Source organism: Aspergillus affinis (assembly GCF_023601865.1).
Source record: "Aspergillus affinis strain CMG 70 chromosome Unknown NODE_57_length_199529_cov_86_754292, whole genome shotgun sequence".
Taxonomy (NCBI): Eukaryota; Fungi; Ascomycota; class Eurotiomycetes; order Eurotiales; family Aspergillaceae; genus Aspergillus; species Aspergillus affinis.
Genome location: NW_026515838.1, coordinates 125,388 through 148,159, shown reverse-complemented (window position 1 = coordinate 148,159; position 22,772 = coordinate 125,388). Strand labels below are relative to the sequence as shown.

The following is a 22,772-nucleotide window of genomic DNA, read 5'->3' as shown; positions in this document are numbered from 1 at the left end:
CCTCTAGATTGGAGGCTTACCAACAGTACCAATGGCTGGACAACAGACGAAATAGGCCTAAAGTGGTTAACGCAAGTGTTTAATCCTTTTTCTAAGCTCCATTCAACTGGTGCAAAACGGTTGCTTATTCTTGACGGTCATTCAAGTCATCAATCTGCAGAGAGAATGCAATTATCTGTCTTTGTATGCCTCCGCATACATCTCATCTTCTTCAGCCACTTGATGTTGGTGTTTTTGGACCGCTTAAATGCGCATACGGAAAACTAGTTGAAGAGATAATGGCGGCTGGAAATAACTATATTGACAAGGGGGATTTTCTACACCTATATCCGTCTGCACGTGAAGAAATCTTTACTCAAAAAAAAACATATGCAGTGACTTTGCAGGCTCAGGTCTTAAACTACTTGATCAAGACCGAGTTCTTGAGAAAATCACCTTTTAACTTCGCACACTAACACCACCATTACTTACTGAAGGCTCAATATCATCGGCTTTTCAAACACCTCAGAACTCTCGCCAGATTGATCGTAAGGTTCAAAGGCTACAAAGAAGTCTTCAAAAGAAAAGAACACTTTCTAGCAGTCCAGTCTCTCATATTCAACATCTTGAAAAAGCTGCGCAAATGGCAATGAATACGAACCTTCTTCTTCAACAAGAAATAAAGGTTCTACGAGCTGAAAATGAGCGAAAAATAAAAAATAAAAAGCAAGGAAACGCACGCCTCTAGGAAATGATCTCTTTATATCTGTACAGGAAGGCCGTGACCGCACTCAGTAGCTTGATACGCAGCTTAATGAGCAGGTTGATGAGTCTACACCTGTGTCTCGCCAACGCGCTCCACCACGCTGCAGTGGCTGTGGGACAGTTGGACATACAATACGAAGCTGCGCTAGTAAATAGCTATTCATTTTATATTTCATATAGTCTAATTCAATGATGTTGTTAGTCGTAAAACTTCAAATTCATGATGGTTGCGGGGGAAGTGGACGGGACGACCGTGTGGACGGCTCGGCCGTGGATTACGTTACACATGCGGAGTTTGTCAATCATCTCTCATCCAGCCGATCTATTTTCCTGACTATGACATTGTGTTCGAGTCCGCCATCACATGAGAATATGGCTATGTGCATGTGCCAATATGTGCATTTGCCAAGATGTCGAGATGTTTCAGGTGGAAAGAGGATATCCAATGAAAGTATTATGAAGATTGATGGTAATAAATCAGAGGTCCACCTTCTGCGCACAGCAACAGCTAGCCAGTCAATAGGCGCCTCAAACAAAACCCCCGCAGTCCAGGCGCCAAAATTGGGGTTATGATAAAGAAAATCAACCCGAAGTCCGATCATTGTGAGATAAAGCCAGGAAAATCCCCCCAACATGTTATATTCATAAACTTGCTCGGGGGTACCTAAACTACGATTCAGAGGTCCAATTTACCAAAACGAGATGGATCCGCTTTCAGTCAGTGCAAGTGCCATCGCAATTGCAACACTTGCCGCTCAAACTTGCACCGCCCTCTCCGACCTACGATCGCTTTGTCAAAGTTTACCAGGACGTCTTCACGCGGTGAACAATGAGGTCGCTGATCTTAACCTCGTCCTTTTCCAGGTCTCATTGCTCATTGAAGATCGAGCTTCCTTGCCTGAAAGCAAGACTTCGGCTATACCTCACCTTTTAAGACAAGCAGATAAACAACTGGCCGAAATCAAAGACCTGGTTTGTCAGCTGACCGTTGCGTGCCGCACTTCGAGGATTCCCGTTTTCAGGGCCCATGCCTGGCAAAAAGAACAAAGCAGACTGCAGTCCCTTCAAGAAGATATCAGAACTGTCAAAGCCAATCTAAATATTATTTTAGGTGCCTCGAACTCGTACGGATTTGAACTTCTATTATTGAATTGTTGTCGACCTTTGACATTGGCTAATGTTAAAACAGGCAGGATATGACGAAGATTCGCATGGACATCGAGTCCATCTCGACGGTCACCTTGGAGTCCTCACAACAGCAAGTTGCTCTCAAAGATAACTTTTTGAGTGGTCTTGCTGCTGTCGATCAGCGTATAGCTAGGGTTGAGGATATGCTACGGACCCAGTCACATCAAGTTCAAGCAAGCCAGTTCACGCAAGTCGGTACATCCTATGATATGTCTACCGCTCGGAGGCAGCGTCCATCACCAACCAAGAAAGAGAGACGGCCGAGCACAACACGGTCGGAAGGCATAGGCATTCGTGTTACACCATTTGCCGTTACCTGCCGGACGGGTTGCCCATGCTCTTGTCATGTGCAACAGAAAACAACAAGCCCGGCCCTCTTAAATCGTGTGTTCGGTCGGCTTTTTGTTGGCTATGCTGGACTGCCCCTTTTCAGCCCAAAGTGTGATCTCGAGGCATGCAGGAAATCACGAGCAAGTCAAGTCAGCTTGGAATACTGGTTTCCTTTGGGTTTCCTATCGTCTACAATCGTGCGACTTCAACTTGGCTACCAGCCCAACATCGGAACACTGGTACAGCTTGATACACTAAGAAGGGTACCAGACACAGCACAGTGCGTTAGCTTTGCTTTGAACGGCGACATTGACGGCCTAAAATATCTTTTCAAAAACGGCTTGGCTTCTCCTCGTGATGTTAGTACTACGCGAGGGTATTCGGTGCTTCGGTGGGCACTTTATGGAAAACAGTATGAAACATGCGAATTCCTGATCCATGCTGGAGCAGACGCCGACTACAGACCGATTGCTAGCAGTGATAATAGTCCAAGGAACAAAGCATGTCATTTCCTTTTGGAAGGTGGGCTTTCCGGTAATGCTGTTGGTGCTCTCAGATTCATCACCAAAGGCGGTTTTCTGGAAGACTTCATAGAAGAAGCAAGGTTCACAAGGATCCATAAAATTGTTCTGGATTTGTCAAAGCTGAATCTCGAAGACGAAATATACCAAAGTCCAGAGGATATCAATGCTGTTGACGCAATGGGTCGCACTCCCTTAGCCTGGGCAGCCGCCCGAGGAGATACGCGAGCCATTGTCACGCTTCTCAGTCATGGTGCCGATCCAAACATCATTGATGTCCAATTATCTGGCCCTCTGTCAAATGCTGCTTCTCAGGGCCATACCGTTGCTGTTCGTCTACTTCTTGAGGCTGGAGCACAAACAGATTTATACCACCCTAGTGGCGAGAAAAAGGGCAGCCCACTCAACTGCGCTACCCGCAACGCCACTGATATTTTGCTTCTAAAAAGTCTGCTCGACTTTGGCGCAGATGTAGATGCAAGTGGAAATGATGGGAAAACAGCACTCGCACATGCAGCAAGGACCGATAATGCTAGTTTCGCCATGTTGCTCTTGGAATACGGTGCTGAAATTAATGCTATATCGGCTGATGGATCGACTCCTTTGACTACCGCAATCACTTATAATAGTCACAATGTCCTCCGGTTAATTCTCGATCGATGGCACGAATACTCTGTTTGTCCGCGCCTTAAGGGTCCAAATCTGCTCCAAATAGCGGCACTGTACGCCGATACTCAAACGTTGCGGATTTTGGCTGCAACGGATCATTTCAGAATGAAATACGACAATCAGTATACTCTTGGAGATTTTGGGAATCGCTTGCGACAAAGACCTGATTTGACCGATGACTTAGCCCTGTCGTTCGATGACCTATTGAGAGTTATCAATCAAGTACCTGAACTAAGAAGGGAGAGGTTCCAGAGCTTTGTGGATCGCGGCAGTTTTTCTTGCTGCATATCTCGAGTCAATTCGGAATTGACAGATTCGCAAAAAGATCCCGAAAGTGCTTGTAGTGCTGATGGAAGCTTCCGTGATGCTCTTGAGAGTCTCCCACTGATTACAGATGATTCTGTTACTATGGAATAATGTTCCTACTCAGAGATTGCCAAGAGTTACGATGTGCCTTAGAGGACTATATTCAATGCCATGGAGGTTGTTTAGGTCTGATCTCTTATCCAACTGAGAGGTCCCCTGTTTAAGGGGCTTGGTCAATGCATTCACACCGAGACTCATAGTGGACCTCCTTCATGGAGATTCCACTCACTGTGTAGACCATGTTGGCAGTTCCAGTACTGATAAGGGGATTCGTACCTGAGAGATCAAACAATGTAGCCTGAATCTCAACAGAGATCTCCCGCTTATACCCTCCGCGAAGAATATGTATGCAGCTACCTCGAAAAAGCACGGCTAGTGCGTAAGATTTGGCTTTGCCGTAAGTATATATCATGATGCCGAATCATGTTGCAGTTACAGGATCCTGTCCACTCCGTATAAATTATCCGTGTGACCGAAGTTGAGGTTTTTATTTCATTGAAACAATCAAAGCATCACTAGCTTCATTTAACTAAGACGATCGTCGACGCAACATCATAACGCAGATCCCGCTTTTTGGTTCAGTTCAGTTTGCCATGCGAAATAAGTCAAGCTGATCCAATCGACAAAGGAAGTTGTGCGCATCGCAACTACACAACCCCACCATTATCTAAATATATTATAAATAAATTATTGGAAGATAAATAAACACAGGAAAATAAGATTATAATGCCCCCTTCCCGCTCTTTATCAGTTATTCCTTAGCCCCCACTTTGACCCCTCTTCAAACTTGTCATTAGTCATGTGTTATTTATTAGTTAACTCGGGACACTGAGTGTGCCGATGCCCAAGCTGGGCGACGATCTTAGTACCCAACGGCTACGTTCAATTTATGTCTATCTTCACGTTCTTCCCATCCATCGACATTAGATTTTGTCCCCGGATTCACAATGCGGTTTGGACAGAACTTCCACCAATTCTTGGTGCCAGAATGGGCACCGTTCTATGTTCCCTACCCCTTGCTGAAAAAGTTATTCAAGAAGGCTGCCGGAAATTCGATCGGTGAAACTGTGCACTCTGACTTTTCAGGTTTGTTGACTGTTTTGCGCCATATGAATTGTTTCTCACGAATAGTTTAGACGTGTACACACTGCTGACCGAGAGCATTGATTCCTTTAACAACTTTCATAACAAAAATTGCAACCTCCTTAGAGAAAGACAAAGACATCTTTGCATGAAATATGCATCTGTGCATGGAGAAAGCATCTTTTTGAGAAAGAAGGATGAGAATTGCCACGAAGAAGAGTACCTGCTTCAAGCAGTTGCGGAAATTCGCGATGATTTTGAGAAGCTGCAAGATTATTTTCGAGTGAATGAAGAAGCTATCCACAGAATATACGTCAAAATCGAAAAATCCACCGGTTTCGTTGAGCAATTTCATCAAAGACACAAAGCCAGCTGGGTCAAATCGAAGATTGGCCACCACACATGTTTGAACTTCATGCGGACATTGGACGACCTGACAACTAGCGTCATTGGGGCCCCCTCTGATAGAGAAGCCCCCTCAAAGATTATGCAATCGTGCTACGAAAGCATGTGTGATCAAAGTCTATCATCCCCAGCCGAGCGTCATGCTTTACATTGCGCTATCAGGAACGATGAGCCTTCAACCTTAGCTAATCTGATCAAGAAGTTAAAGCGTAATGGTGCGCCACAATCGCACTTCAAAAAACTTCTTTATGCTCTAGCGGAGCTTTCTGTAATCTCTCATTCTCAACTTTCCGTTCGGTATTTGCTCTCAGAAGCGTTCCCTGCAAATGACGTTGTGCTGGATCACAATCTTTTAAACCATGTCATTACCATTTGCAGTCGAGAGTATGGTTCAAAGATGAGCGATGGATTGAGCAACGAGTGGCAGTGTGTCACTGGTAGACAGGGTGAGGAGAGAGGAGTCGACTTGTTCATTTTCGCTGTTTGCCGGCTTGGCATTCATCAAAAGAATGCCTTACTCGCGGAAGACACCTTTGGGCGGCTTTGCCTTCATTATGGCGCGATTTACGGCTTGCCACCCATATGCCAATCAATCCTCAATTGTGCTAAAACCTGGGGTCAGGGTTTCTCTTCAAGAATGATCTTCTCTTTGGATTGTCGAGGTTGCACGCCCTTTCATTACGCAGTGACTGAAAATCATGTGGCCGTTGCAGAGATATTCCTGGAAATATTGGTTTCTGGCAATCAGTCGAGTCGTGAAGCTCAGTGTCAAAACTTGTGGAACCAAATTAATGATCTTCTGGTTATTGCCATCAGATACCAACATGATGACATGGTGTTCCTTCTTGGAAAAGCTCAGATTGAATTTCAAAGCTCCCGCTCTATTCACGGAGAATCTGCTCTTTATGTTGCCGCTCAAATTGGGCGTGAGGACTACGTGAAAGTCCTGCTAGAAAATGGCAATATTCTCTACTTAGACATGCCCGAAACGCTACAAGGCTGGACACCGTTGTTTATCGCTTGTGTGGAAGGCCATAAGACCGTTGCCCAACTTCTCTTGCAGGCAGGAGCGAACCAGGAGATATATGATCATCTCGGCTGGATGGCCAAAGAGCATGCAGCTTTGAGAGGCTATCTGTCTCTGGCCGAAATGCTGCAGCGATGGGATATGAGTCAGCTCACTGGCGGCCCTGCCAGTAGACTGTTGAGGCCTGTACCTGCAGATAAATCCCGCCATCGATTTGAAACTGATCAGGTCATTGTCAATCTTGGTAGCTTGCGGATTGGAAAAAAAGTGAAAGCCGTGGACTTGGAAGGCCCCTCGCCAGAAAAGACAAATTACACGAGCAAGCTAGCCTCCTTGGATATGTCGATATCGGTGGAAGGCAGCGACGGAACGCTTTTAAAACTACCCATACTGAGTGATGTGGTCAACGAACCGTTTGTATTCCCAGTTTTGAGACCCAGCGAAGCCCGCCTGGTATTTAAGTTCTTCCGTGTTGACGACTCCTGTGAAGGACTTCAGTTAGTCGGAAGTGCTGCAGCTCTACTGGAAAGTGGCGGAGACTGTTTTGGAGCGAACCGCGAGAGCCTTGTCAGAGAGCGTACTATTCCAATTCTGGAAAAGAAGACAATGGACGTGATGGGTACAGTGACTTTTACCTTCGTCATCGCTAGACCAGTGATGAATTTGAATTTACCTCCATCCGCCCATCGTTATACAACAGAGGGTGCTTTACAACTTGTTGGTCATCGAGGTATCTACACTACGCAGCTACAGATATATTACTACTGACACTAAACCAGGACTTGGTCAAAACACTACCAATCACAGCCGTATTCAACTGGGAGAGAATACCATAGAGGTATATTATCCTCTAAAGCGAAAGTCTAACATACTAACAATTAGATTAGTCATTTCTTTCTGCCGCCAAGCAAGGTGCATCATGTGTTGAGGTAAGGAGTATTGAAAGTCTAGCGAGAATTCTCTAACAACCTAAAGTTCGGTAATGACCAGTCAAACAAGATATCTCCCTTTTATATGAACTAAGATACCTTCAGATGTGCAGCTCACTCGAGACCTTGTGCCCGTCATTTATCATGACTTTTCGTTAAGTGAGTCGGGAACTGATATTCCTATCCACGATCTGAGTTCCGAGCAGGTGAGTACCTCGCAACATAAGCATCTGCTTAATTCTCACTTTTGAAGTTTATGTACGCAAACCAAATTCAGTCACCGAGAGGCATGCCTACACAGGAACTCAAAAATACGAGCGCACAATACATGTCGGATGAATCTGGTAGGGAGAAAACCCGTTCACGGTCACTGACAAGATTCCATGCACAAGAGACTCGTCAGCTTCACGACAGAATGAAATACACTGTTGACTTCATGAAGAAAGGATTAAAGCCGAATACAAGGGGACATTGTGTTCAAGATTCTTTTACCACCCTGGAACAGCTACTTGTGGAGTTGCCCGAGTCAATAAGTTTCAACATTGAGATAAGTACGATTCTATTCCGCAACGACACGTCCTCGTGAAGCTCCAGCCTAACATCACACTGGCAAAGAGTATCCCAGGCTTCATGAAGCAGTCGAAGCCGGCGTAGCACCGATTTCCATTGAGATCAACACCTTCATCGACGAAATACTCGCCCACGTCTCTCGTGTCAAGAGCGGAAGGAGAATTATGCTCTCCTCATTTTCGCCTGAAGTTTGCATTCTTTTGGCTATCAAACAGAATACATACCCTGTCCTGTTTATTACCAATGCCGGAAAATTACCAATTTCAGACATGGAGATCAGGGCCAGCAGTCTACAGGCAGCAGTTCGTTTTGCCAAACGGTGGGATTTGACCGGTATTGTCTTTTCTTCTGAGACTTTGATCATGTGCCCAAGGCTCGTGGGATATGTCAAAAAATCAGGATTGATTTGTGGTTCTTACGGCCCTTTGAACAACATCTCTGAGAACTCGAAAGTAAGTATTTGATAAAGCTTGCAACAATATTTTAGCATTCTCGCAAGCCAGAAGCGAGAAGGCCAGTTTGCTGATCAATTCTAGATACAACACAAAGCAGGTATTCAGATGCTTATGGTTGACGAAGTTGGATTAATCTCGAAAGCCTTGAATGGAACTGCCAATTGCTCGATAACAGATTGAATGGGATTACTTTTGCCAAGACCGGCAAATAAGAGGAGGAAGAGAAAATAAGGCTGGTGAGCACAAAGGTGCCGTGCTTGACATGGCCTTATGCTCCAGACAGGGCAGACGAATAAAGCTCTGATGACGCTTTGTCCCAAGAAATGCTTTATAGTTCCTTGGCCCCCATTATTAACTTTGGGAAGTCGGTGGTGACCCTTGGCGTTGTGTTTGAGACCACCATGGTAGATGCATTAGCCTTAGCTTCGTAAATTTTTAGCCTGCGCGATGTTATTAAATATGGCATGATATCGCTCGGTTATGCAATGAACTATGAGCTTTACCACTTGGCAGAAGATCTACCTTTTCATGATTGGAGTTTGTCGACATTGCCCGGGTTTGATAAATATGGATCTTGAGACAGCTTTAAGAGCAGGTATCAGGACTCTACAGTTAAGCATCTCAGGTATAAAGGTCTCTAAGTATCAGGTTAGAGCCTGTTGACTAGGCAAGGAGATCAGATAGAGGAGTAGACCTCAGAATATTGCAATCCCAGCCCTAAAAGTTAGGACCAGGACTAGGACTACAAGGACAATGTAGAAATCCAAGATACTGGAAGCAGTGAAATTGACCAAGAATTTCAAATGACTCAGTCGGAATATTATATCCGTACATCCCTATATCCCTACATCCATACGGAGTACGGAGTACTTAGAGTGAAACCCTCAGGGGCTAAAAATAGCGGATCTCAATCCTAGGCTCGGGGGCGGTGGCAGTACGCGTTGGAAATAGACTCGCGGAGGCATAATGATGGATCTAGCCAGCGGCGTCGACATTTGTGATGTATCACTGAGAGACTGAGACCAATTTTCCTTGGACAAGTGCGTAGTTTCGTGCGTAGTTTCCCCATGGGTGAGTCGATTTCGGGCGAACTGCCTGGATGCGGGCCTCAATTTTACACAAAACACACTATGTACGGAGTACTCCATAGTATGTACTCCGTCAGCTGCATCCGTAAGAGGTACGAGATCCTATAGAAGAATCAGGAACAACGCTGAATATCATCCTTGTTTGACGGTGGAGAGACAAGAGGGAGGACTACACCGAATCGAGTAGGAAACCACGTTTTCACTCCACCGCAACGGATGAACTAACCAGGACTAAACAGGATTGAGGGCCGGGATGTTATCATTAATTGCTCTTGCCCCCTTTTTTGCTCCAGCTGCAAGCGAAGGGACTATTGGAATCCGGAATGGATCGTTCTCCGGTTCGTTCCTCGCCCGTCTTTCCCGGGAGCCCCTGAATATATACGGATCGATCGGCGTTTCTCCAATCGTCGTGCTGGCCCTGCTGGGACAGGAGGCTCCATCGGCAGGCTGTCAGGTCTTTGCCAGACGGGAACCAAGACCGGAATACGGAGACGATCGATGGATACTGGAGAGTCCGATAGTCCCAGGTAGCCGGGTCGAAGGCAGTCTGGACCTGGAAAGAAGGGAAAAGAAGGTGGAGCAGCGAAGGGCGAAAGCCCTCCACGTGGAAATCCTCCCGCGCGTACGTAAGAACTGAGTCATCTAAGTCTCGTACCCTGAGCCGTCAGGTGACCCTCAACAGCGTCTCAGAGTCACTCAGCGCGCGCACGGAGTTCCCTCTGGCTTCTACGTTGCCCTCAAGACACTCAGGGGGAAATGAGCCCAGCGCCAGTCGATGGATCATATATTATTTCCTTTCTGTCTGGATACATGGCTGCTTTCTTTCCCTTTCTCCTTTTCTCTTCTCTTCCCCTGACTGCCATGAACCCACTGTGCCCGGATTGAACGGTCCCGACCGTTGAAGCCAATTCCCCACGTCCGTTCTTCGATTTGCCCCCCAGCCTTGGGTGGTTCCTCTACGCGCCAAACACAAGACTGGATGAAAAAAAAAAGTTTTTACACCAAAATTGGCCACCCGGTTGAAAAAATAATAATACTCGTTCCCCCCTTTATATACTGCCAGGAACGCGTTCTTCCCACCAACAACTCGTCTAACAAACTCCTCTTGCCTACCTTTCATTTCCTCCCAGCAATCAATTCGCCTCCTCTGTGCTTATCCTCTAGCGGATCACAAAAGGAAGACAGATCGCTCGATCGCTCTTGGTGTGAAATCCGAAAATCGCCCCACCATGTTCGAAGACTTCTCCTTCTCTTCCCCCTCGTCCACCCGGCCGTCGCGCCCGGCCCTGGAAGGGAATGACCGACTCATGGTCGACTGTGATAGCGCCCTCATCTCTCCGCTCTCCTCGCGATGCCCGTCTCCTCGGTCCTCCGCCTCCCAGCGGTTCCCCCGGAGTCTCGCCCGCTCCCGATCCTCCCACTTCCGCGCGCAACAGGCCCCCACCTCCGTCCCTTTCGACTACAATCACAAACGCCTGTCCATCGCAACCCTGACTCGAAAACTGCACGAGCATACCATCCAGAACCCGTCCCGCGATGATATGCAACTCGAGAGTCCCACCTCCCTCCCCGACCCTCAATCCCCGTCCGACTTCGTCTCCGGCGGCGGCAAGTTCTCGGGCTACGTCCTGACGCCGCCGGACACCGACCATGACGACGAGGGATTCTTCGATTCTTCGTCCCTCACCTCTCCGTCGCTGTCCCCGCAGCCTCAATCCCCTTTCCTCAGTCCCACCTACGCCCCGCTGGATGACGTCGCCATCGGCCAAGCCCAGGACACCGTACCCGACCTCCCTTTCCCCGACAGCTGGAACGTTCGCGCTCAGCGACAGCACATCTCCCGTCTGCAGTGCAACCCCTCCGACGTCGAGGCCATCCGCCACGCTCTCCTCTCCGAAGACGAAGCCCTGAACATGAACCTCAAGTACCCGCCCAGCGCAGACTCCTGCCACCCCAGCTCGCTCCCGCCGCAGCAATCTCCCCGCCGGAGGGCGCTGACGCTCCAGCGCAGCCGCTTCCGACCGCAAACCTCTTCCTCGTCCTCTTCCACCCTCGCAGAACCCACGTTGGTCGAGTCTCGGGGCCGGCGGAAGAGCAGCTCCGGCGTGGTGCAGTCGCACCGCATCGAGAAGAACTACCACTCCGCTTCGGGCCGAGATATGCACAAGAAGAGCGAGCAGGGCTTGAGACGAAAGAGTTTGGTCAGTGCGGCGTTGGCGTCGATGGTTGAGAAGAGTTGCTGTACTTCGGACTGAAATTTCCCAATTCTGTCCTTTCGGTTTAGCTAGCTATTTTGTTTCTACTCTGCGTTCTTGTCCTATGGGGTTGATTTCATCTGATTTCCCCCTTTCCTTTTCATTGGACATTGTATATATTGTCTTCTTGTACGGTCTTTCTTCTTTGGTTGCTTATGTTTGCATTCTTTTCTTTCCGTTCTTATTTTTTGTTTATTTCACAGGTAGATACCCAAATTGTGTACAATGTTTACTTTCTTTTTCTTGGTTTCATCTCATCTATTCATATATATACATACACTACACTACACAATATAGAATCCTAGGTATTCGCTCTTCTATATATCCATGTCTTTTTAGACCTGAAAATCCGTACATGTTCCTTCCAGCCACTCAATACTCATTACATTACATCTATAATATAACCCACGAGGCCCAGTCATACATACATAGTCCTATTAAACAAAAGAAACAGAACAGAACATTCCTAACGGTTGAAAAGAAAGTGGGGCAGGGAAAGTGGTGGCTACACTCTCGATCGACCATGCGTTTCTCGAAACGATACTCACACGGTCAAGTCGAGTGAAAACAAACAAGGAAAGGATAACTGAATACCTAGAGATTCAATTAAAATCAAAACTTATCGGATGCCTTTTCAGACCTGTATCTAGATTAATTATCGATCTATCAATCAATCAATCAATTAACCAATCAACCAACGAATTAACCAATGAATCAATCGCTATCGCTATCGCTAACTATTGCAGGAAAGCAAGTAAGCAAGCAAAGAATTAATCAATCAATCAATCAACCAATCATCAGTCAGCTATGCAAAACGGAAAGAAAATACAATAAATGAAATGGAATGCATAAGAAAGAAGGAACGAAAGCAGGGAGATAAAAGGAGGGGTGGTGGATGAGTATCTAGATGGAGGAAGCGGGGGACAGAGAGACAAAGACTAAATAAGTAGATAAAGAAGAAGAAGAAGATATCTCTCTACTTCTCCCCATCTTTACCCCAGAATCGCTTCCTGCGCAACGCCATCGCAATGCCGCATAGTCGTTTCAACGGGCCTGTTTTGCCCGCGTCCTGGCTCCCTTTCCTCGGGGTGGACGAACGCGGTTGGACGTGGATGTGGATGTCCTCGCGGAGGCGGGGAGTCGGGGTGGTGGATTGGGGAATGTGGTGGAGGTGGTGTTTCGACCAGAAAGAGTGGAAGGTATCGGGCTCGTGTTCGTAGACAGGGGAGCCGGGTTCGCCGAGATCGGAGTCGAAGGATCGAGGGGTCCAGAGGCGGGAACCGCGGTGGAAGTGAGACGAGTAGGAGCGGGAGTGAGTGTGAGAGGGGGGCGGGTAGTAAGGGGTCCGGTGGAGTTCATCGGGCGAGGAGATCTCCTCGCCGTCGTTCTCTTCCAAGCGCTCGGATATAGACGGCATTGGGTGATGCGGCGAGTCGCCGACGAGGTCGTGATGGGCGCGGTGGACATGCGTCGTGGTGGTGGCGGTGATGTCGTCTTCCCTGTAGGTGTCGTCTCCCACGGGGTAGGGATAGAGACGGTCGTCATCGCCTAGAAATGATGTATCGATTATAGGAATGGCGTCGTCGGATATGTACGAGTCCCGTTGGTGACCGTGCCCGGACGATCCAGGGGACGAGTACGTGTCCACATCTTCGATGTAGGAGACGATGCGCGCAAAGCGCAGCGATTCATGGGGGTTCAGGATCTCGAACGAGGCCCCGTTGTGGCTGACGACGGTCGAGTCGACATCTCGGGCGACGTTAAGCAGCGCGGAGTCGGAGTAGGTCTTGCTGTGACCGCGGATCGAGGGTGTCGGGTTTGGGTCGGGGTAGCTTTCGAGTCTGTCGCGAAAGGTATCCTGTCAAGTTCTTATTAGCTATTTGGTTTCTTCATGTTTGTCAGATACATGAGTAGGTACATACCAAGATCTTATACGAATTCAACCTGTGCCCGGGACGCTCGTATGAAACCAAGTCCATTGGAGTTGATGATACTAGATGAGAAGTTTCCAATTAGCATACTCTCATCATTTCCACGTATGAAAGAGAGAAAGAAATCTTACAGAGATACCCGCGCAAGCTCTCCGCGCCCAAGTCGCTAACCGCACTGGGCGACGACGAAGGCGACAGCGGCGGCGGACTCGACGCCGAGGACACCGAGTAGGGCGAGACAGAATGCGGAAGATCAGACGGTTGATTCAGATTCAAGGCTGCGTTTTTCCGACGCAGCCTCTTGAAGTCATGTCCGTCAACAGAAGTCGACGAGCCGCCGTGCGCCATGTACCTGCGATAATTGTGCAGTGTCAAGGCGCCGGGCTCCGGGTAGAGGTTGTTTATGACGTGGTTGAGGGATGAGGGCTGCAGAGCGGGATCGGGGTGGTCCTGAGAGGGGAATTGCGACTGCGACTGCGTTTGCGTGTGCGAGAGCAGGGGGAGGGAGATGGGAGATGGGGAACAGGCCGAGATGGCGTCCATGGGTTGAAGATGGAAGGGCTCATGACTGACGTAGTCTTTGAGATCCATGATGAGGGGGGTGATGTAGAGCCGTTGTTTGAGATCGACGGACAATGCATGGATCACCCAGACAATCAACGAGCGAAACAATGGGGAATGAATAAAGGAAGGACTATATCGAGATCAAAGACGACCCCGACGACGGATTGCAAACAAAGCGGGAACCCGATGGTGATGGAGACTCTGCGTGACCTCTAAATAGCGCAGTGTCTTTGACCACCAATTTACAAGAGCATCTTATCTCTAAGACACGCAGTCAGTCGGAAGAAAATAACGTAAACAACAATGTGAGAACGACGAGTTCATACCGGAAGATAATAAAGCCAGCCAAAATCCGTCGCGACCAGAAAACCAGAAGGACACAAATAAAAATAAAAGTCAAAGATCAAGCCGAACGAAAAAGAAAAAAAAAAAAAAAAAAAAAGGGACCGACCAGATGGATATGTCACATTACGCTGGATGGCCGGTGACGTGCATCTCTGGCAACCAATCAGTCGCACGGCCACGGTTCATCTTGAAGGACGTCGCCGGGTGGATCCTCAGAGGTAGTTCGTAGTCTCGGACGGTTGACGAGGACGAGAGACGAGTATCAGATGGACGACCGAGAGCAATGTTGGGCACCGAAGACAGTCGATCGTCCCTGAGAGTCGGCTGTGCGTCTGCTGATTGGCTTTGTCCCAGGGAAACAGTCTGGCCAATCAGAAATCCGGTCTGACACATTTCTTAATTTGAATTTCTCAGTCATTTTTGGCTTGTTTCATCGACACGCGCGCTGGACGGGCAGTGGCAATACGCTTCGCCCGTCTATACCTCCCATGCTTAGCCTTGGGGAGTGGTCCGAGCTGACTAGACAGATCCCTTACCTGTGTTTCATCGTCCATCCACCCAGTCCAGTCAGGTTCTCAGGCCCTCCCTCCCTTCTGCTGCTCTGGTGTTGTGGTGTTCTGGTGTAACGCAGTCTGTTGTTCGGGGACGAGTAGAGACGAAGGGGCGACGTATCGGGAGGACAGGTACAATAGCCCTGGTCAGCTGACCTCCCTCCTGTGTCCACGACCCCTGCCTGTACGCTGTCCTCCCTACTCCCTACGAGTATCGGGACTAAGTAAGACGAGGCTGAAGAGTCCGTATCCTTGGAGCCATCCCACATCATCACGCCTCCTTTTCTTTTCTTTCCTTGTGGTGAATTATAACATTGTCGTTCTCATTTCCATTCTGTCTATCTGCAAGTTCATCGCCCAAGAATCTCCAAGAATCTCTCCTTTTCGTCAATCAACAAATCAAATAATATCAACTCATCCCAATTCCTCCTCCTTCTCTCTTTCCACGTCCAAAACAACAAGCTGCTCATATGGGTCAGAAAAGAAATTAATAAGAAAGCAATATAAGAAAAAAGATAACTTCAGGTCGTTCACATCATCATCATGAGCCAGGTAATTGCCAGGGCGGTCCTGCGTATGTAAATACCAGGTCCCTCCCTCCCTCTCTGCCTGCCTTGTCGTTCCGCAAGATTATATACCGGGCTACGTCCTGTAACCCATGAATGTAAGAAACAGGAACAATGAAAGGGTCAAAAAAAGAAAAACAAAAACAATAGAAAGGAAAAAGAATGCAACCCCAAATGGTATAGTAATAGTTGTACGCCTGCACCGCTAAGAATGAATCACTCAATGGCGTTTGTATTTCTGGCAAGGCGAATCGACACGTTAGCAATGCAATGGAACCAGGGTCCTAGAAAAACAAGGTACAGCAGAACAACTCACGTCTTCCATCTTTCGTCGATTGCTGGGATCCAAGGTATTTCCAGCCCCCAGCAGGGTCTGTCCCACAGCCTTGGACACTCCGATCGCAGGTCGCAGCACAACGGTAGGAGCTCGTTTCCAGACGGCCTTCGCGGCGGCCTTGGCGCTGCCACTCTCCACTACTTCCCCGGGAACAGCCACGATAGCGTCGCGGGTCAGAAGCAGATCGCGCTCCAGCCCCTTGAAGGCGCCCCGGAGGCCCTGGACCACGCCCACCGGTTGGTCGGCATACAGCGAGATCTTCTTCGCCTCCTCTTCGTCGATCATGTCATCCTCGGGGGCCGTCAGCGGTGCTCTTGGGGTGGTCAGAAGATCTTCGGCGCCTTGTAGGACGGTTTGCGTGCCGATGGCGAGTTTAGCCCCCAACTTCACCAATTCATTAGAGGTGGTTTTCGCAAAGGACACGGCGCCCTTCTGAATGCTACGCACAATTCGACCGTCCTTTCGGTATTCGCGCATCGGCACGACCACCAGGTCCTTCACGCCTCCGCCGACATTCACGAGAGACCGGATGGGAGCCAGCCCCGCGATCACGCCCGGCAGCTGGTTCCGCTTGATATCAGGCATCCAGATATCATTGAGCGTCTGTCCGAGCTTATCAAATCCGGACACCCCGTAGATGATAACATGTCGCATGACCATGTCAGCCCCGTCCAGAACAAAAAAGTTCATGAACTCGGTTGTGCGACCTGACTGAAGACCTGCATAATCAACCCGCTTCGGTTTGAAATCGAGCCTGACAGGGACCGCATTGATCTCGACCCGCTGCAAAAAGGGTATGTCCTCAGGGGCGCTGGGAGCTGGGGCGGAGTCGTCGCGGAATTCAAAGAACCGGCATATAAAGTCCAACGCATCTTGATCAACATGTAGCCGAAGCGGAAGGATGGTGGCCTATAAGAAAATGTCAGATAATCCGTATACGAGGCTTTCGGGCTTGCTTACCTTGAGAACGATCTCAGCCGCAGCTAACTCGGGGACCGGCCGCACGGTCAAGATTTCCAGGTGTATCATACTGGTCCCGCTCTCCTTTTCACCCACCTCGTGCATGTAAGTGGCAAATTTCTTCCAGGTCGATGTCGGTACATGGTCAAAGATCTCCAAGTCCTTGACGCGAACATCCAATGAGCTTTGCGTCTCTCCTGAGTCGGGCGGGAAAACGACAAGATCTGCGCAAATCCCTTTGAGTTCAAAGGTCATCTTGTGATACTTGCTTCGCGAAAGCCGCAGCTTTCTTCGCGATGTCGGTTGCCCTTGTCGCGCTGTGGCTCCGGTGACCGTAGTAGCGGTTGCATAGCTTCCAGTCTCGCTGATAAGATCATCGATGTTGCGATTGATATCGCCGCGGAGCTCTCGAGGGTCCTTGTTGGCCGGGATACCGATGTAGATAGAGTTGAACAAGCAGTCACCAATGACAGACTCTTCTTCCTCTTCAAAACCAGGGGATGCACGAGACCCGGTCCGGGCCCGCCGTTCTGTTGCCTTCTTCTCCACGTCCTTCACAGCCTTCGAGATGGTATCCCTCGTTCGCTGCCAGTCATAGCCATCGAAAAGATTCCATATCACGTGGGCGTCACGGACCCTGATTCTCAGAGGGCTTCTCTGGAGTTTATTGTCGTCCGATAGCCCGTACGTATTTTCAGCTGAGTCCCATCTGTGGGCCGTGCCTCCGACCGCAGACTGCTGGGCAAAGTGGTCCTCCCGGAATTCAAGGTCCGAGACACTCGAGGATACGTAGTACTGCGAGTGGAAACTGTCGAGTAATTCATTCGACGATCCCATGCCCTCGTGCGAAGAGCCAGGCTCCGGAGCTGGTTTCACGGGATAAAAGTCGCTCACGTACTCAAGCTCATCCTCGATAGGGTCTGCTCCACTGTGACTTTGTTCAGTCGAATGAGGACGATCATCTGATTCTGAAGTCTCTTCGGCTTCTAGAATCGGGTCCATCGTAAACGCATCTCCAGAGAACGATGCTAGCATGTCCTGGATCGGAAGGACCTCGGTCCGGTATTTAACAGCTACGCTAGGGGGGGTTGGAGGCTGTAAACCATTGACGATGCTGATGAGTGTTTGCGTTGAGTCCGCGCAGGTTTCCAGAATGAGCAGGTCGTCCCTGAGCTCCACGTCAAGCGACTTGGTGCCGTCGTCGCTGAGTCGCACGATTTTCAGAGTAGCCGTCGCGGAGGATATAGAGCATACAGACACGTACCCTAGATCGATGAGGGTTTGAACTTGATCACTCTGCAGACCAGAGCCCCTCCGGCTATGCGTATCAGCAAGCCCGACATTCTTCCTGTCGTCTATGATCATAATCGACGCTTTGCGAAGATCTAATGTGGCTTCCGAGGCGGTATCATCATGAATAGTGCCGGAGAAATTAGCGTTCGTGAGTACCACCAGACCTTTGGCGGCAGTGCCCCGGGGATTTAGACCGACAACACAGTCCCGTAAACCGACCGCCAGCTTGGTGGGCTTTGAGGGGGTTTTAGGGGTCTCCTCATTCACTTTTTGTTTATCATAGCGATGGGGAGACTGCAACTCTGCGAGATTGGCCAGCGAGTTCGCCATGTTGGCAGCAACATCGCCTGTGGTCATTTCTTCGCTGAGCCCGAGGAATGCGACGATCGACGATAGCGTGTATTCCACACGTATATTATGGAGTTTGACTTTGAACGTAGGCTCCATCTCATCGGCAATGAATCGCGCCATCAATACCGGGTGCTCGGTCTGAGATACTGAGCTTTGACCCATATTTGGAGGTAAGCCTTCTCCTAGCAGCTCCTCGTCGCCATTTCTGAAAACTGTCATTGATCCAACCTTGGCAGCTATAAGCGAAGGGATGCTGATATAGGCGGCTTCGGCGTTTTCCAAGCGCGCGGTCATTTCCCCAACTTTGCCTCCCACATGTACTTGAACCTCAAGGTCTCGAATCAACGTGAGGGTCAATAGTCCAGGTCGGTCATCTTCGGGAAGGTACTTGGCGACAGTAGATAGTCTACCTAGCTCCTCTCCAAGTTGAACGAAGGCTTCCAGGTCATTCGTGCGCGTTATCACTGCCTTTATGCCGCCAACTGTGGTGCGGAGTACGGAACCTTGTCTCCGCTGCCGGAAGAGAGTGTCTAGCATAATGTCGTCATCTTCGTCGTATTTGTCTTTGGAAGGCGTGATCAATGAAAGAAGACGATCTAGGTCTGTCTCCTTGGGCGCATATAGGTACTCGACCCGAATGTTATTCAGGTTGACTTTAGCAGGCGCATCCTTCGTGTCTTCAAGTTGCAGCGGTCCACTTAACTTGGCTTTGTCGATTTGCACGGCAATACCCTCGGATCTACTAATGAGTTTCACAGCCGTAGATCTTAGCTTCAGGTAATGTGTTTCTCCGGCGACATCAACGGCGACTCCACCCACGCGAGCATTAACCTTCCACGGCACCGAGTCATTCGGAGACACCTCCGGGAGCGGGGGAGATGAGGCTTCAAATCGCACACCGCGAGCTCGTTTTGGCGTGGGCTTTTTCGAGACCTTTGTAGCTGACATCGATGAGATTGAGCTTCCAAGATCCAGAATAGTGCTCAGCCCACCGAACCAGTCTACAACCTCTTCCAAGCGTTGAACATTGACATTGAGTAGGAGGGGGAGGGTTGTGATATTGACATGCGCCGAATCAGAAGACTTGCTCAAAGAAATGCTTAGGTCGCCATGCGTGGGTGAAAAGACATCGCGTGTGGATTCGCGCATTTTCAGATCTTCACTGAACGAAAGCAGATCCTCAGATGCAAATCCGAGTGTGAATTTGGTGACATCTAAGCGCAATTTTGCTTTGTCTTTTTCCGTGGAGTAATGCGCTTTCAGCCCAGAAGCAGTGGTTTGAAGCACAATATCTTCACGGAGAAGACTGAAGAATGTGGGAGAATGCAATTGGGACTCTTCACAAGGGTATGCGTGTCCTGGTACGTGTCCGACGAATTTAATGGATAGCTTCTGCAGCGCAAGTCGGAGAGCTTGTCGGCCCTGCACGCCCTGCGCCTCATCCTTTGTCTGCTTCTTTGCAGGAGCTGCGCTGTCATCCTGGCCGAATGCGTGGAGGACCCTTTGACCAAATTTCACGACCAGCCATCCGATGGCGATATCGAACTGTAGCTCTGCCGAGAATATCTCAACTGCTATTTCGTCCCGTTCACCGCTAGACCCGAACTCTCGTTCATCTCTCTCTGCTCGTTGTGGGTACCTTGACTCGGCAATTTCGGAGTGAAAGGACGAACCGATAGAGTCGCCACGGGACCGTAATGAAGTATGAGCCCTGGAGGCGAGAAGATCATCCTCGGTTCCATGACCTCGCACGCGAGCAGTCGATTGCTTCAAATTGTCACCTGTCCTGTCCAGATCTGACAATTCGTCGTCCTCGGTAGTTGAGGGAATCCATATCAGTATCTTGTCAACGCTAAAGAATTTCTTTGCCATCTCTGCAGGCTTATTCAGTCCTTGAGAAGATCTCATGGAATCTTGTTCTGCCGTCTCAGAAGGCGCCCTTGAGTTCTCGTCAAGTGAGTGCTCTTGTGGTAATGATGGTAAGACGTGAGCAGTAAGCTTGGGGGTCGCCGCCGCCGCGTCATCCTGGTCATCGTTATCGTAGCCCGTTTGCCCATGATCCCCGGAAGTGTGGAATGGGTGTTGTGTTGTTGATTCGGGAGAATCCCAAGCCCCCGGAATATTGGGCATGAAACTTCTTGTGGTCGAACCTTGGCTGATAGCGCTCATATACATACTTTGGGCCTCTTCGTTCGAGAACAGTTTCGACTCTGAAAGATCGGCATCGTGAAAAGAGCCGGAAGCCGAATCCGTACTATCTGCTTCTGAAGGAGGGCCAGAGAAGCGAGGCGCTTCCTCATGGTAATTTGACGGCGCGTCCTCAAAGGCGACTTCGGGTAGCGCTTTCTGGGCGCCCAGGCCTTCTAACTGATAATGATCACTGCCGCTTAGGGATACACCACCATGGTGTTCCGGTTGCTGCCCGAAGGGAACCAGCGCTTTTCTGCCTGAGCTATGTTGGGACGCAGACCCAGTAGGGCTCAGGTCCGGACTCTGGCGACGAGGTGTTTCTCCGCGACTGGAATCATGGCTAATGTTGGGGGGCAGGTGCAAATTACCCGAGCCCTCGAGATCATCATCCTGGAACTGAGAGTTGATAACAGAGTCCAGGTAGGCGGGATTGTCGAGAAGTTTATCATCGTCGGATAGATTTTGGGAATCTTCGAGGTAGCCATAACTTCGATTTTCCTCCGTATCGGCATCTGAAAATCGGCCATCGTACGTGTAAACGGAACCTTCCAATTCAGGAGCATCACCACGGTCTTCCATTCGAGAAATTGCAAACTCTTGCGGTGATTGGTCAAGGATGGTCGATCGCGAGAGGTCAAGGGTGGAATTTGAAGAGGACGGCACCGCAGGAGACGGCGAAGGGGCTCGACTAGGCGACCAGCTTGATTTTGGCTGTACGGGGGTAGACGGTGACATAGGAGGTTCGGTAAAGCGAGCATAATTCGAGAAAACTATGGGTTCAGAGATTAAAGCGAGGTTAAGGTCAGAGAGGGAGACCAATCGTTTCCCCGTACAAGACAGAGCTTCATCGGAGCCAGAGGACGCGGACACCGCATTCACCTTGATTTGACGAATGCTCAAGAGCCCGGTTATTGAGTCTGGCTTTTCCTCTGGTTGTCTCTTCAGAGGACCCTCCTGCTTCGTTTCCAGCTCTACTCGCACCGAGATATCATCAATCTGAACCTGGAGGCGCTCGACAACGCCCTTTATGAAACCCGCAACAAAACTAGGGAGTGAGACACCCTCACTACCCAGACCAAGCTCGTCTTCATCGTCGCTGCTAAAGGAGGACGACGGATGCTGTAGTACTTGAGATCGAGATGAGATGGCAGCTTGTAGTTCCTCTTTCTCTTCTTTCGGCTCGGCTTCGAGGAATGACTGTGCAAGATCGGTCGGGTTTGGAAGAATCGGGTCAAGCGAGAGGTCATGATCGCCCGCTGAAGGCGACTTTCCCTGCTCCGTCGACTCGCCGTGACAGGTCTCTTCCGACGGGAGTCTAAGATGCACGTCGATCCCGCTTGCTTGGCAGATGATCCCACTGCTGTAGAAATCGGCAGGGACTGTGATTTGAAGGTACCGAACGCGGGCGCTAAGGAGTTCACTGGAGGGAGGCAGATGGAGGAATGAGGCTAATTTCTGTGACGAGCGAGAGAAGACGAGAATGTTAGCCAAGTTCAACCACCAGGGCAGCCAGCTGCGAGCCCACCCCGAGGGGAGATTGTCACTTTCTTACGCACCTCAAGCCTCAAGCCTATATCCCGTAACTCGACGGTGCTCCGTTGGCCCCAGCGAATGCCGAGGCTGTCGAGATCTAGGGCTTCGGTGTCGACGAACTCCAGACGAGACAAGGCATATCGGAGCAACCGCTTCTGGAAGAATGAGGGTAGGAAGTAAGCCATGTTTGGGCATGAAGAGCCGACCGGGGCTCATTTGAAAATTGCAAGCGTCATCGGGGAGAGATCATAATAAGGAAAACGACTTGCTGAGATAGGGATGTGCTGTAATGCAGGCCCTGGATTCAGAGCGATGGTTGTCCCCCAGGGCGCGGAGGGATGGTTGATGTGCCGGATAACGGGTAGGATGACGTTCGGGAATCGAAGCGCTAAGTTGGTAGACTACTAGTAGTTAGGACTAGCAGACCGTAAGGTAACTACTCCGTAGATAGCGAGGATCAACCGCAAATAGTCAGGCGGAGACTGGGGGAACCCAAATCACACCATGCCAACTCACACTTA

General features: G+C 49.5%; 4 protein-coding genes across 4 annotated transcripts; 3 read left to right on the top strand and 1 right to left on the bottom strand.

The window, feature by feature from the left end:
- Window positions 1–1,446: 1,446 nt before the first annotated feature.
- Window positions 1,447–3,869, top strand: KD926_008583 (ankyrin; the record flags this gene model as incomplete). Its single annotated transcript, XM_053101323.1, has 2 exons — window positions 1,447–1,868; window positions 1,934–3,869. 2 exons carry the CDS (start codon window positions 1,447–1,449, stop codon window positions 3,867–3,869), a joined length of 2,358 nt encoding a protein of 785 aa, XP_052955120.1.
- An 896-nt stretch (window positions 3,870–4,765) lies between these two features.
- KD926_008582 (Glycerophosphodiester phosphodiesterase) lies at window positions 4,766–8,467 on the top strand (the record flags this gene model as incomplete). Its single annotated transcript, XM_053101322.1, has 8 exons — window positions 4,766–4,904; window positions 4,955–7,063; window positions 7,113–7,171; window positions 7,221–7,262; window positions 7,376–7,468; window positions 7,516–7,606; window positions 7,878–8,284; window positions 8,369–8,467. 8 exons carry the CDS (start codon window positions 4,766–4,768, stop codon window positions 8,465–8,467), a joined length of 3,039 nt encoding a protein of 1,012 aa, XP_052955119.1.
- A 2,137-nt stretch (window positions 8,468–10,604) lies between these two features.
- KD926_008581 (uncharacterized protein) lies at window positions 10,605–11,630 on the top strand (the record flags this gene model as incomplete). The annotated part of the gene is made up of 1 exon (XM_053101321.1): window positions 10,605–11,630. One exon carries the CDS (start codon window positions 10,605–10,607, stop codon window positions 11,628–11,630), a length of 1,026 nt encoding a protein of 341 aa, XP_052955118.1.
- A 976-nt stretch (window positions 11,631–12,606) lies between these two features.
- Window positions 12,607–22,436, bottom strand: atg2 (putative autophagy regulatory protein Atg2; the record flags this gene model as incomplete). Its single annotated transcript, XM_053101320.1, has 7 exons — window positions 12,607–13,488; window positions 13,553–13,623; window positions 13,693–14,255; window positions 14,598–14,833; window positions 15,904–16,833; window positions 16,885–22,173; window positions 22,275–22,436. 7 exons carry the CDS (start codon window positions 22,434–22,436, stop codon window positions 12,607–12,609), a joined length of 8,133 nt encoding a protein of 2,710 aa, XP_052955117.1.
- Window positions 22,437–22,772: the final 336 nt, after the last annotated feature.